This window comes from Doryrhamphus excisus, linkage group LG6 (genome assembly GCF_037039965.1).
Source record: "Doryrhamphus excisus strain RoL-2023G ecotype Guam linkage group LG6, RoL_Dexc_Guam_v1.1, whole genome shotgun sequence".
NCBI classification, from domain to species: domain Eukaryota; kingdom Metazoa; phylum Chordata; class Actinopteri; order Syngnathiformes; family Syngnathidae; genus Doryrhamphus; species Doryrhamphus excisus.
Genome location: NC_136362.1, coordinates 20,504,759 through 20,520,726, shown reverse-complemented (window position 1 = coordinate 20,520,726; position 15,968 = coordinate 20,504,759). Strand labels below are relative to the sequence as shown.

At 39.3% G+C, this 15,968-nt stretch overlaps 2 protein-coding genes across 2 annotated transcripts in view; one reads left to right on the top strand and one right to left on the bottom strand.

Annotated features, from left to right (window-relative positions):
- The window catches only part of clstn2a (calsyntenin 2a), a 174,558-nt gene extending 171,258 nt beyond the window's left edge, over window positions 1–3,300 (bottom strand). The window contains exon 1 of the mRNA XM_058069210.2: window positions 3,116–3,300. Coding sequence (XP_057925193.2) covers window positions 3,116–3,281 — 166 coding nt within the window. The 5' untranslated portion in view covers window positions 3,282–3,300. The remainder of the gene's footprint in view (window positions 1–3,115) is intronic.
- A 2,052-nt stretch (window positions 3,301–5,352) lies between these two features.
- nmnat3 (nicotinamide nucleotide adenylyltransferase 3) lies at window positions 5,353–13,109 on the top strand. Its single transcript, XM_058068205.2, has 5 exons — window positions 5,353–5,483; window positions 6,251–6,397; window positions 9,119–9,302; window positions 10,313–10,392; window positions 12,251–13,109. The coding sequence occupies exons 1-5, from the start codon at window positions 5,423–5,425 to the stop codon at window positions 12,664–12,666; spliced, it is 888 nt and encodes a 295-aa protein (XP_057924188.2). The 5' UTR covers window positions 5,353–5,422; the 3' UTR covers window positions 12,667–13,109.
- Window positions 13,110–15,968: the final 2,859 nt, after the last annotated feature.

Genomic DNA, 15,968 nt, shown 5'->3' with positions numbered 1-15,968 from the left:
TTCACAAATTATTGTTTGACCATTGAACATTTTTTTCTGGATTAAAAACACTTTACTAGTACACAAATGTGTCTATTCAATAATGTTTCATTGTGGTGCACAACTTATAAATATCACTGCGTACTACGACTACGATGTGTAAGGTAGTATGGCATGCCATGTTAACATACGTTTCAGACATTCCTCCAAATACAATGCATCAGTACTATTATCTGATGAATTATCAGCATATTCAGGCAAGTAGTTCTCACCTTAAGGATTCCCCATGGGCAAGTCATTTTTGTTTTTAATGTAGAGCCCTGGATAGAACAGTGGAGAGTAATGGGCCTTTTGTGTTTCTAGAAAACGTTTTAGATTTCAGCTCATAAATATGACAGGTAAAAGAGTTGTTTTGTATATGTGTATATTTTGTATATATACAGTATGTAGTGTGCAACTGTAGCTATAATTCCAATTGTGATTTATTTGTAAAAGGTCTCAAAGCTGTAAGTGTACATTTCAACGATATGCTGATTTATGTATTTATTAATTTCAAATCCATTGTAGTGTTACACCTGTCAACTCTTTCATTTTCACACGGAAACGACCGCATTTTGACCGTCTTTTCTGGTGCCATTTTAATCGTTACTCTTATTTTTCCCATATTTTTAACTTTTAACTAAATTTTACAAAAATCTCAGCACAGTTTTCAGCCCACAACATCGCATACATCCTGTAGCCTGTAAAGTCCTCCCCAATTTCCTTAATGCTTCTCGTGTGTCACACATCATAAACGTGTGAGCGTTTTTCATTCATTCATTTTCTACCGCTTTTTCCTCACGAGGGTCGCGGGGGTGTTAAATATATTTTTTAAAACATTGAATGGAAATGTTACTTAAAATATTGCCTTGACGGTTAATAAAGACAACACTTTGACCCTGGAACCCACTAATTTAATTTTCATTATTTCCTATGATATTCAGAGATCAAGCAGCAACCCAGGACAGATTACTTTTGACCACAAAAGGTTCCACTGTAGATATTTTGAAAATATGGAAAAGCTTGAATGGCACACAGTGAGAGGAAATATCAAATTAAAACAATTAGCGAAAGGCAACAGGAGGTATAAAGAAAGAATGGGCCAGACTCCAAATACAAGACAACATTGCCAGACGGAGAAAAGAGCACCTTGTCATTTATACGTCTCACTTAAGCCCACAAAACTTTCAAATTGAACACATTGCTGTGAAAGGGAGAGGTGGCCAAAGCAGCGGGTCTGTAAGTCAGAAGAGAGACCAATGAAGCTTGGAGAAAGCAGCCAAGGGGAGAAGGAGGATGACGAAACTCTTTCTTTCTCTTTGACAATTCTGCCCTCTGAATGGCATCAGCTCAATGGAGCAGATCTGCAAAGAGTGATGCAGAGTCAAAGGAGGAGAGGAAGACAGACAGGGAGGAAAACAAAGTGAGGGAAGACACGAGGGAGTGAATGACTGTAAAGATGGAAAAAGAAGCACCAAGGAAGGGCAGAGCAACTCTCAACAGACGCTGTCTAACTAGCACAGAAGAAGAGCACCTGAGTTATGCTTCTACCTTCCATGTCACCGGCAGGATTTATGTTACAGCAGGGATAAAGCAGCAAGACGGCTCTGTTGAAAAGACCGCCATAAATCTGATCTGGTTTCAATTGCCTTCCCTCCCTTTCTTCTTTTCTTCACAGCTTGCAGCAAATCCTCTCTTTTTTTTCGCCCTCCCTTTGCATTCGTTGGCTCTGGTCTCTTTTTCCTGCATGTAAAGGTGTTCAGCAGCAAGCCTTTGTCTCATGTAAACATTATTCTGCTGAGCTTGTAGAGCTGCTGAAGGCAGCAACTACGCTCTTATACGGAACACCAGCAGAACAAAGAGGCCTTGACGTGATCCTCTTCAAAGAGAAAATGATTTTACAACACATCTTCTGGAAACTATTATTAATTAATTCACAGGACGTGAAAGCCAGTGCAGTCATTTCATAACGTGCTGAATAACATGGCCTTCGCAGCAGTTTATGCATTTGCGAAACACATCTGAGATGTGCGGATACACATGGCAAACCGCAGTAGACCTCATATTTATGTTTGGATGGGTGGTCTCTGAAAAAAAAAAAAAAAAAACAAGCTCTAAGGTCTTGTTAGTTTTCCCTCTGGCCCTCAGCCATATTGAGACGTTCCATAAACAAAGAAAATAATGATCGTGCTTGGCTTAAAGCACGCACAAAGAAAGTCAGCCACACACGCTCACTCCAGAGACCCAATTAACACACTGTCCCTGCCTTTCATAGGCAAAGCAGTAGAAGTGCTGCATGTATGTATGCATGCATGTGTGTGTGTGTGTTTGTGTGTCAGAAGGAGAGGAGAAAGATTTGACAGGTGCTTTGAAGAGAGGATATGACTGAATGTAATGCCCTGACCATGACCATACCTTCCATCCAACACAAACAAGTCTCTGTCTTTTTTTATTTGGATCACTGGATCAGGGTCACTGGAGCCAAGAGGGATTTTTTTATGCTAATCCTTTTAAAAGACTGGAACATACAAGGTAGCCTCAAGTTTGGATTACCTAATTTATGCATAATTTATGTGCCTATAAGACATTTTGAGAAGTGTGTGATCTTTATGACATTACCGTGATAACCTTTTTTTGCCTCTAGCTATCAGCGCCATAAAGGTGGAGAATATAAAGCAAGCTCTTTGCAAATTTGATGTGAAACATGTCAGCAGGAGACTGTTTTTATAGTGTTATTTTATTAACTTATTAGTCGACTAGCTTTCAAAACAGACAGTTTTCCAATTGGAATAAAAATATCGTGACGAATAGACAAAATAATAACCCTAATTACTTCACATAGGTGTCACGTGTCGTCGCCAAGTCAGGTGATTTTTCCAGCAGAGATGTTACTTTACGGCAAACACTGATTGCGCCTTAATTGTGACGTTCACTCCGGTAACAACCACACAACATCTCAAAAGGGAGAAAAACAAAAGTAAAAATACGTCCAAATGGAAACTTAAAATCTAGCTATCTGAAGTTGCACCTCTGTGTCAACTTTGAAAATTACAAAAAACAACATATTGTTTTATCTTTTTTTCCCCCGGCTTCCTACCTTTTCCGCCGAGAGCACAGCAAGGGCCACAGACGAGCCAAAACATCAAAAAAGAGACGGTGACTTTCGCCATGGTTGTCAGTTTGTGCGGATGATTCCTCCGCGTCTTCCCCGCCTCACAGACACTGAATGTGGATATTCTCGGCTGGTAGCGCTCCCTGCGCATGCCGGGTGAGCAGCGAGAGAGTGAGTGAGAGACGTTCACTGGAAAGGGAGAGAGGGCACATTACTGCTTAAAACTCACTTCCTGTTACACCGTTTCAAAATAAAATGTTATTTATAGAATTGTTGTATTTGTAATACATCAACAAAAATGCAAATGTTCCATAAGTATAATAAAGTACATCATAATCGTCATATCAGAAATATTTTTTCTACTAGGAAACAAGAAATAAAAATCTTTATGTTGCCCATGTTTGATTTCCTGTGGTTTTCATGTGATTTCAATGAGTTCTGGGGTTGCAAAAAGTAATTTGTAAATAGATTAATTCATTCATTTTCTACTGCTTAGCCTCGCGAGGGTTGTGGGGGTGCTGGAGCCTATCCCAGCTGTCTTCGGGCGAGAGGCGGTTTACACCCTAATCATCTGATTTATATAAAACATAAGCTCACCACATGGCTAAATGTTTTGTGTTATGATGCAGTTCATTTTAAAGCATTTCCCCCAACCTTTGACTTTTTTCTCAATAGTATAACACCAGATTGTCAACTTGCAGCTTGTTTTGCAAACCCATCCATCCATCCACATATTCTATACCACTTGTCCTCCTGAGGGTCGCAGGTGAGCTGAAACCAATCCCAACTGACCTAAGGCGAGAGTATGTGACCACACTGGACTGCTAGCCAGCCAATTGCAGCTAGGGCATATTTTGAGAACTATGTTCTTTCTAAATCATCTTCAGACCAATATTGGGCAAAATTGGGCAGCTGTTTTTTTTTCTTTTCTCATATGCACACTCATATTTATTCGTTATTTATCATTGTTACACAAATGATAACACCTCAAATGTAATTTCAATCTACACTGTATATGTTATGTTGCACACCACACAGGACCAGGACACTCACATCCAGGCATGCAAAAAGAGATGTCAGTGCAGGGCTGCTGAAACATACCGTGCCTTGCTCGACGACTACCCAGCAGTAGTCAGGAAACATCTCTCTAATAACTACATTCTGTTTATGTTTAGGTACATTTAGGGACTGGAAATAAGTTACTCTTGTGTGGTGTTTCACAGATGCATGCTTTTAAAAACAACTAGAAGAGCACAGTTTATACTGTCAAAAATGTGAGTCTTTCATCTTTCATCCTGCGGCCCTATGTCGCTCAATTATTCTTCATTCTTCCTCTCCTCCTGGGTGTGGGTGTGTGTTCTGGGGATTAGAGAGAGCGGAGACAAATCTCAAGTGAGTAAAGAGGATAACAAGAACACAAATACACACATGCAGACAAACACAAATTATATCTACGTGCACATACAGTCACCTTAAACACATTTATACCAAAGTTGTTATTTTCAATGGAAAGCAGACACAAATTTAAAGCTGAACACTGAAAGGGAATTTATATAATGAGCAAAAATTCCTTTACCTTTCACACCCCTAAACCATCAATCGCTCCAAAGGGGATAAGAAATGGATTTCACTTTCATAGTAGCAGGTATTTTTACTTTAATTGGCATGCTTTTAAAGCTCTAATTTCGCTCATGCATGCATGACTGGTTGCCCTCTCCTTCATTTAAACTTTTAACTTATCACTAAATTGCCAGGTACTTTTTTTTGGACAATTACAGCATAATGCCTGAAAAGTTATTTTCGGTACAATAATAAAATTAGATAGAATAATTAAATATAATTACTTTGAACATATATTATTTTACAATCAATGATGAATAATTATTGCACACATGCCTGCTGTTAATAATGTGCATTGCTGTTAATAAGCAATGAACAGCATTGATTGTGGTTCAGTACCACGGACAGCTCTTTTAGACTTTTTGTCCACGAGGAGCCGCACTTGAACCTCGTATAGGTGAAGGAACCAGTCAACAGCCACTTGGTATGTAGACGGAGCTAAAACCGTGTGACACACATGCTCAAACTTTAAAAAACAACGGATTTTAATATTTTACCTTTAATATTTTTATATGTAGCTTTAAAAAGTGTTCTTTTTCAGCTGAAATGTAGAAAAATAAGATATTTAAAATGAATTAAATCGGAATTCGATTCGTGGATGACGTCACATCCGAGAAAACCAAGATGGATGCCTCCTGGTAGGCATTTGTTGTAGTTGTTCTCTCGTAGTAAATGTCCTCAAATATGATGCGCAGCACAAAAGCAATTTTGAAACGGAAAAACTACATCCAAGGTACGTTTTCCCATATCATTAGATTAAACCCACATGAAAACGATTGGTAACGTTGGTAGTTAATGACGTATTTTTGCAAACCTGTAAAATTGTCTGCCCAGAGAGTTTCATTTAACTTTTGATCATTTAAACTATTTCAGATATCACTGTCATATTGCAATGAAAGTGTGTTTTCTTTTTAAACAATAACAAAAACAGATTTGTACACGCGTAATGAAGATAATGAGAACTGCAGAGTGAAATGGGGACGTGATAAATGAGGTCACATGATTCACACACACACAAAATTCACTTTGTACCAAACCTAACCTACTTCACCACGAAATTAGTCACATTATTTGAGTGCACTTGTTGTACCACAACTATTCCACTACAGTTTAATTTTCAAAAGATACAATCCAATCTCGAATCTTCACAAAATGACCCACCTCCAGATTGCAATGACATTCATTCATTCATTCATTCAATAATTGGATGGACTTGACTAAATTATGTCTAATGTCATATATTAAAGTGGCCAAAAGTAATATTGCATATGGTATGACTGCATTGGGAGCCTGGATACATGATCATGTGCTCAACACGACATCATAGACATAAAGGTATTGTTGTTTGACTTGGATACGAGTAGATACGCTTTCACAAATGTCCACAATCAAGTCACCTGGAAGGTACGTATACACTTAATAGGAGGTACCCTTCTTCTATCACTTACGCTTTTTGTATGCAGTGCTCATAATAGTTTTTTTATTTCTATTCCTGTCAAGGTTGTTGTGTGATCTTGAGGGGGGCATTTACCAAAATGCCGATCCAGCGTGTGCCGCTAGTCTTGTTAGCCTGTGGATCCTTCAATCCCATCACCAACCAGCACATGAGGCTGTTTGAGCTGGCCAGAGACTACCTTCACAGCACAGGTCAGATGTCATTCGATTAGAAAGTCAAGTGTGCAATCTCTGTATGTGTGTAACTATTTGACTTTGTAGGTTAAATGGGTCACAAAACATTGTTTAAAAAACATTTCGGAGGTGCCGTTTTCAAGTAATAATTCAAAAAACAATCTTATTTTTTCAAATATGCTTTCTTGAAATCATATACAATGATACCTCTGTTTTGGTTTATTAATCCATTCCCAAGGGTCCCTCCAAAGCCAAAGTGCACAAAAGCCAAAACAAGAAAGCACCATATGGAGGTTACCTACAACTTCTTTCTTCTTTCTCACTTGTGACTTTCTTTAGCCGTATGGTGGGTTATTTTGCAGCCATACTCAATAAAAATAGCAGAGACTTTGTGGTGTATCTGTTAGCAAAGAACTGCAGAGTCAACCGGTGATGACATCATAAAGGGGCGACTGAACCAGAGGAAAATGACTTCCAGGTGAGAGTTGAGAGCAGCCAACAGGCATATTTACAAGTATTAATTGACAGTATTAATACCTAGACAAGACTTAGTCACCAATGCCTGGGATTATTTGTATGGACAGACCTCTGTGGGGATGTGATGCGAGTGTTTTTTTTTTTTTTTGTGCCGCAGAACAAGAATATGTTGCAAACCAGGTTGTACCAGAGTCAGGCCCCATTAATTGTAGCACAATTCTTTCTTTTAACTCTTCCTGTTTAATAAATGAAATGAATGTTTTGTTTGTTAAGATCACTGTTTGGCTGAGACAATGTACAAAAAGTAAGATAGAAAAATGGAAGAATAATGGAGAAATGTAGGGAAACAACCGCAGAGACACATTCAATGTATTGATTTCATTCTATAGTAAAAAAATATATATATATATGCTAATATATATATATATATATATAATATGCTCCTACATTGTTATGTTTTGTTGAAGTATTTTGAATGCTGTGAAAGGAACCATGAACCATCTTCATATTGCACTCATGGTGTCCAAATTAAAGTCTTTAATTGAGTCCGTAGAGGCAAAAACAAAGAACAATGGAGTGTAAAGAACAGTAACTCGGAAGCTCACACAATTTAGACTAAGGGTATCTAAGCTGGAGAGCAGGGCGGAAATGGGCATACCTTGTGGGAGAGACTGAGGCAAACTTTATCCTCAAGAGATTTCATTAAGCACACAGGAGAAAAGCGACGATGACAAATGTCCAAAAGTTACAACATGCGTATAGCAAGCATCTCCCAAGTGGAGTCCATCTGTTTAAATGTGGTTGGAGCCAATGAAGTACAGCCAATGCACCCAGTTGTCCCGCCTCCAGCCGTAGCTAGAGGAGCATAAGGTGGAACATGACTTGGGATGTTCGATAACTATCGGTACCGATAATTATCACATACTACAGTATTAATTGTCCCTGTACCCTAGGAACCGCCCATGAATGATACGAGAAAAGGACGAAATGATACTGTGTCAAAGCCCAGGGCAGTGATACTGATAAAATATAGAGTTTAACCTTGTCCAGTATCAGCCCCTGTAGCTGTCCACTCAGAGCGCGCTGCTCTGGTATCGTGCCCGTGAAACAACCAATTAGAGAACAGCGCACGAGCGTGAACACACAGCATTTGTTTTGCTGCCCAAACTTGATTCATGGAACTTTAATTGTCAGACATTGATAAGATAAGACTGTTGATAAAATATTATTGTTGAAATATTTTTGCAATTATTGTGTTCACACTGTTTAGATATAATACATGTAATAAACTGAACATTTTCTGGAAACAAAATGGTCTTTTGATTAAATAGTACGTGATAATAAGCTCATGATAAAATAGTATGTGATAATAAGATCATCACATGGTTTGTCTGGTATCAGGCCCAGTATCATGCCCCTGCGTGCCAGCTTCGGTCCTGATACCAGACAAACCATGTGATGATCTTATCACATACTATTTAATCTTAAGCTTATTATCACATACTATTTAATCAAAAGACCATTTTGTTTCCAGAAAATGTTCAGTTTATTACATGTATTATATCTAAACAGTGTAAACACAATAATTGCAAAAATATTTCAACAATAATATTTTATCAACAGTCTTATCTTATCAATGTCTGACAATTAAAGTTCCATTAATCAAGTTTGGGCAGCAAAACAAATGCTGTGTGTTCACGCTCGTGCGCTGTTCTCTGATTGGTTGTTTCACGGGCACGATACCAGAGCAGCGCGCTCTGAGTGGACAGCTACGGGGGCTGATACTGGACATGGTTAAACTCTATCAGTATCACTGCCCTGGGCTTTGACACAGTATCATTTCGGCCTTTTCCCGTATCATTCATGGGCGGTTTCTAGGGTACAGGGACAATTAATACTGTAGTATGTGATAACGATAATTATCATCCTGATGTCAGCTTGAAAATGTGATATCGGTCGATATTGGTATATGATTTTACCGATTCCACCACAGTAGATATGTCATGTTACACATATCGGTATCAATGTCTGCTGATATCTGTATCAGGAATTGACAATTGGACAATATCGGCATATCGGACATCCCTAAACATGACACTTGGAGCATCTCCCCTCTGTCCTTGAACAAATCTGACCTAAATATCAAAACTCTCAATCTACAATGGCCATGATCAATGTTAAAGATTTGTATCGTTAATATATTCCACTTGTGCATCAACTCTCCTGACCTATAAAAACTGAATGAATATTCTCTCCCTCCAGGCCAGTACCAGGTGGTGGGTGGCATTGTGTCTCCTGTCAGTGACAGCTATGGGAAGCAAGGCCTGGTGCTGGCAAAGCACAGGATCGCTATGGCAAAGCTTGCACTGCAGAGCTCAAACTGGGTCACGGTCGACGAATGGGAGAGCCAGCAACCTGACTGGACTGAAACGGTGGTCACCATGAGGTACAAAATGGCAATTCATTCATTCATTTTCTAACGCTTTTTCCTCACAAGGGTCGCGGGGGGTGCTGGAGCCTATCACAGCTGTCTTCAGGCGAGAGGCGGGATACACCCTGGACTGGTCGCCAGCCAATCACAGGGCACATATAGACAAACAACCATTCACACTCACATTCATACCTGTGGCCAATTAACCTAGCATGTTTTTGGAATGTGGGAGGAAACCGGAGTACCCGGAGAAAACCCACACATGCACGGGGAGAACATGCAAACTCCACACAGAGATGGCAGACAGTGGAATTGAACCCTGGTCTCCTAGCTGTGAGGTATGCGTGCTAACCACTCGACCGCCGTGCCGCCCACGAAATGGCAATATAAGAATAAAAACATAGTTGACGTTGATGATTTAGAAGGTTCAAGCTACAACCACTAACACATTTTGCTTGATATTTTTGGCTCTCTGGAATTAATTAGATTTACATTATTTCCAATGGAAAAAATTGAATCAGCTACCATGCATTTTGGTTAGAGTTGGACCTTCTGGAAGGAATTAGAAATTCCACTGAACAAACTTTGGAGTGAAAAATAAAGTCTCTTCTTGGTTCTAATTTGGGTACACTCAACTTGCATGGTTCGACCTCCCCCGCTTTATTCATTTTCCCAATTCACACGTCTTCACGGTTTCACACAAATCTCCTTAAGAGTGTTGTCCCTCCTCCTCACATGGTTGTTTCTGAGCCCTGTTTGCGCAACGTGGGTGCTGATCGTGTCATAAAGTGGCCCGTTGTTTGCTGAGAGCACGCAACCTCCTGCGTCATCTCACTGCACTGGAATAGAAAAAACATTTAAGAAGCTTAACAGGGGGGCTTGTTTCACAATTTTTGGGCCTTTGTCACGCATGCTGATTCAATTTAAGTTGTCAAAAAGTTGTGTAGAATCACTCAAAGATATTTTTATTGTCTTGCTTACATGAATTTATGTAACCACTCTCTCATACATTGCATGTTGGACAGGTATCATTATGGTCGTATTCTAAAGGAATATGAAGAGAGCACACATGAAGACTTCAATGGAAGCAGAAGCCATCCTCAAAGTAAGAACCTTCTACTCACTAAATCTTGTGTTTCGGGGGGAGGTATTTTTGTCTACTGTTATCTGAAGTATATAGTGTTGGTAAAATACATTTTACATGAGCAAAATAATACACAAAATGTTTCAAAGGGTAATTTTAGTAGTGCTGAAATATCTACTCTGAAGCAACATGAACGGTGCCTTGGCGGTGCGCCAATGGTTTGAAAGTACAAAAGCACACAGCGCTGAGTAAAACCCTTTCTTCTTCTTCTGCATTTTCTGCTCCAACATGTATTTTACAGGCTTACGGAGTCAGCATGAAGGATTTGTGTCCGTGTAATGTGCTGTAACACGTGCAGAGTAAAAGTCTCCAGCATGTATTAGGGATTGTTTAAATAGGCTCCTTTTTAAAGGGAAACTGCACCTTTTTTTGGAATTTTGCCCATCATTCACAATCCTTATGTGAAACATGAACACATAAAGTATTTCCTCCCCTTTCCTCTAAAGGTGCCACCGTGTTTGCTCCATCTGGCGTTAGATGCTTGGAGTAAGAATCCAATACTTACGTTCCCTTTGTTTTGTGCTGCCATATTGACTATTTTTTAGGCCCGAGCTGTGTTTTTCTAACATTTTTTGTACATTTCAGATTAGAAAAAAGGGCTGCCCTTTAATGAAACCTGAATGAAGCTCTGAATGGGACATTGTTCACTAATATTACATTGCTCAAGTCAGTGATTTTCAACCACTGTGCCGCGGCACACTAGTGTACCTTGCGAAACCGTCAGGTGTGCCGTGAGGAATTATCCATTATCACATTTTATAATTAACATTTATTAATCATCATTTGCAAATATGATGTCAATAGCCATTATGTCAATAGTATACATGGACCCAAATATTCCAATTCACTTTGGTTTATTTGCTCAAACGGAAAGAATTGAACAGGGATGGAATATTCCTTTAACCAATCCGATTGAGGTATCTTGTACCCGCTCAAACGGAAAGTTGTCAGGGTGCCTTCTTCTTCCTGGTGTTTTTCTTCTTCTGTTGCTTATTGGCGGTTGGCAAGCAGCTTTCGTATGCATTACCGCCATCTGTGGAACAGAATCTAAACCCTTCTATACGCCATTCACAAGTGCAGTTTTGTTAAAAAAGAAAATATATATCTATATAAAACATGTCCTGAGTTGAATTATAAAATATTAGCAAGATTGAATATGATCTTTTCCTGTTTAAATTGATCCCGGGTGCGTTCTTTCAGCGCATGACGTAACACGCAGATCCAGACGTTCTTCACTTTTAAAAATGGAGGCCCGCAATCGGCACTGGACTAAGCAAAGTTTGTTTTTGATTCAAACTAAATTTCAAGACTGGACAGACGAAAAACTGGCAATACGAAGTTATTCCAACAAGTGAAAGAAAAACTTGGGGAAGCCGGTATCACGTGATGTTGATGTTTACGTTTTACTGGGCATGCCCCATTGACTATTCTGTTGGATTTTCACGGCGCATGTAGACAAGAGATTGGAATATTCCTTTCTATGGATACCATTGTTTCCCGAAAGGTCATTGGGAAAGAGAAAAAGTGGTGATGTAAAAACGTGGCTACTGTGGAGTGTCTGTGGTGTAAAGACTGGCAGAGCAATGTAATATTGGTCCGTGTGGCAACACCTACCTTGTTCCTCCCATAGACTTATTGATGCACGTGTGAGGTCGTGGTGACATTTTGGAACATTTTTGGTTAGTGGTGTGCCACAAGATTTTTCCAATGTAAAAAAACGTGCTGTGGCTCAAAAAAGGTTGAAAATCACTGTCTCAAGTGATTGAGTATGTACTCTCCTGAATGGGCTTAGCTATGTATGTTGCACTTTATACACCAGGTTTGCCTCCTCAGCTGAAGCTGCTGTGTGGAGCGGATTTTCTGGACACCTTCAACATCCCAGGCCTGTGGCGAGACGACCACATGGAGGAAGTGGTCGGGCACTTCGGTCTGGTATGCGTCAGCCGAGGAGGGTTGCAACCCGAGCAGGTGGTGCACGAATCGGACACACTTTGGCGCCACAGACAAAACATCTTCCAGGTGAAAGAATGGGTGAGGAACGAGACCAGCGCCACAGAGGTTCGACGGGCTCTCAGACGGGGAACAAGCGTCAAATACCTGATCCCAGACTCTGTGATAGAATACATTCAGCAACACAACCTCTACACTCAGGACAGTGAAAGGAGGAATGAGGGCATGGCTCTGAGGCCGCTCGTCAAGCAGGCCCATCAACCAGTGGAGAGTCTGGACGACTGACACGGATCAATTCTTGTCCTTGGAGACACGGACACCGGTTCCACTCACCGATGATGCACCAGCTCTTCAAGCTCAGAAGCTAGCACTTGAGCCACAATCACAGTGCTGGGGTCCAAGAATCCCAGCAGCCAGGAGAAGAGTCTGCATGAATGAAATGAGTACAACAACACTCAGCTCAACATGGATGCCCTTGAAGTATGAATTCAGTCACGGATCAGTGCTTCTCGTCAAGGGATTTATTTTACACTCTACCGCAGTGTGATTTGCACAAATTTCCAAAACTGCCAAGAAAACCGATGGACTACAGAGCGTCTTCACCTGCCTGTGTTTTTACTTCACTTCATGAACATCCAGTGTCCCTCTGTGGTTTTAGTTTGTGCCTGAAATGTTGACATTATTCGCCATGGGGACGTTTGATAATAAAGTATATATTCAAAATTTAATATGACTGCTGTGTTGTGTAGTGTGTAGCAGTTTTTTTTCATGCTATGTTAGACTCATTTCTTTATTTGAGTACTAAAAATATATAATATAAAAAATATTTTTATATAAAAGATATAATTATATAATATAATTTAAAATAAACAAAATAATCAGAATAATCTAAATAAAAAAATTACTTGCCAAAATGTTAGGAATACAAAAATGAATATATAATAACAATAATAAAAACATGGCTTATTTCTAATAAGAAGAATCATTCTTCATACCTGATTATATCTGTTGCACATTAACATTTGCAGCTTGAAATACTGATTTTTATCCACCATTAGTACAATCTTACATTGTGTGTAAATACATTTTTACTCTTTTATATTGTATATACAATACACTCTTACAAAAGTAAAATAGCAATTCTAAGTGTAGTCAGATTTCAAAAAAAGGATGATAAAAACTACTCTAAGCACGCTAATTAACATATTATCAGTTCTATTTAAATCTTGTAAATTTGTGGGGGGGACTAAATATCTGAAATCAAGGTCAAAAATATTTTTATTGGACTAACATTTTTTTTCATGCTATTTTAGACTCATTTCTTTATTTCAGTACTAAAAACTTAAAAATATCATTTAAAATAAACAAAATAATCTAAATAAAAAATGACTTGCCAAAACATTAGGAATACAAAAATGATGATATAATAATAATAATAAAAACATATTTTTGCTTAGTAGTTTTCCACCTGGTACTTATTTTAAGCAAGACAATAATCCCTTGTTTATCACAGTCAATTTGTTCCAGACCAGACTGTGATAAGTGAATATCAGTGAAGAAGGATTCATTCATTTTCTAACGTGTATCCTCACAAGGGTCGCAGGGGGTGCTGGAGCCTGTTTTTTTAAAAAATGGTTTTGGGAGTCCCCGGAGAAAACCCACACATGCACGGGGAGAACACATGTAAACAGTGTGGGACACACACACAACGGACAGGCGACAGTGATTGCAAAATGCCCAGTGACCCAAGTTCTGGTCAGATTTAGATGATGAGAAACATAGTTCCGGTTAGTTGGTGGGGCCGCTTAAATAAAAAGAGTTTAGCTTCTCAAAACAATATACGTTCAAAAGAGTAATACATTTGCAAACAGAAGTGCCTCAAAATGTATGACTGCACTGTCCATGTGTGGATAAAGATCACTCTCTGCGATGAACATTGCTTTGAGAACTCCCAACATTTTACTTAAGTGACCCCGCCAACTAACCCGAACTATGTTCCTCATCACAGAAACACGACCAGAACTCTGCTCATGGGACGAAGTTTGGGGTCACCTAGTCACCATTGATGCAGTACATTGCTGATGTCATACAAATGAATAACGAAAAATCTGAAGTATCCCTTTAGGTTATAAAGAGACTTTCGTGACACAGACTGAAAACATTTTGTATTCTCTCAGTCCAATAAATTGTGTGTCACAAGATATGAGACAAGGCGATACGTGACACTGAGTCTCAGGGAACGAAACAAGACTTTCACGACAAAGGGACTTCAGGGCTCTAAATTAAAAACCAAAATGACTTGCCCATGGGGAATCCTTAAGGTGAGAACTACTTGCCCGAACTTGCCCCATGTAAAATGAAAAGACTGCCATAATGATATCATCTCATTTTTGTGGCATCACATGAGAATCTCAAATAAAGATGAAATGATTATCATTTCTTGTGGTTGTTTTCCTACATAGATCATGACGTTGCATGGAAATCTGGATTGTCAAGAGCCTTTTATAAGTTGTGCACCACAATGAAACATTATTGAATAGACACATTTGTGTACTAGTAAAGTGTTTTTAATCCAGAAAAAAATGCTCAATGGTCAAACAATAATTTGTGAAGCAAAGGTGAGAAAAATCCACAGAGAAATGGAAGCGCTAGATTTTGTAGCTTGTGCAAAATCATCACTTGGTATTGGATCTAATCGGTGGTGTTTCATTGTGACCACTTCAAATTGTCACAGCAATGTGATTCACTCACCTGTGCCATCATTTGATTTGCTGCCGCTAATAAAATACTTGTTTAGGAGGCACTGGTTCATCACTTTTTGATGTTTTCCTTCACAAGTTGTTGAAGAATTAGACCATGTTGGTAGGGACGCCATGATAGATGTTTTCCTAGTCAAACCATCGCTGATTGGTTGATCGCCAACAAGAACGGGTGTGGGTAAAACGCGGACTGTGGACTAAATAAACGATTCTGATTGGTCCATTTCAAGATTTGCAAGGATTGGTTTGCAAATTACCAGCGGAATTACGCAGTCCGTGTTTTACCAACACCCAACAAGAACCGCTTTTAAAAAAACTCTTGGCAGGATGGCATGCCAAAGTGCACTTGCCCCACGGGAATATCACTGATTGGATTTACTTGCCCCAATTTTGTTTTAACTTGCCCCGGGCCATCGGTACATCGTTATTGTCGTGCCCTGGGACTCACTCCGTTCATGCCCTTGTTATATGGAACCAATGCACAATGCAAGGTTCTATGGAACCTTCACATTTCTGCAGATCTTTGCTCAAATGCAAAAAAAAATCACGCTTTAACTGCATATGACAGTAAAATCATTTTTGACTTTTCCTTTTCTCCAGGTTTCTCCAATCTCTCTAACACATAATGACAATCATCATTCCAAAAGCCTTTCATTCTTCATCGTCTTAGCTGCTCATTAGCATCCACGCTGGGTGTCCGACAGGCATTCAGTCTTCTTAAAGTCATCTGACAGTTGCTCAGCTACAGGATGCATTTCTCAGCAGCTCCTTTCTACCGATAATGACGTGTGTGTCGTTTTAAAGTGTGAGTGTGGGTTTCTATAGAAT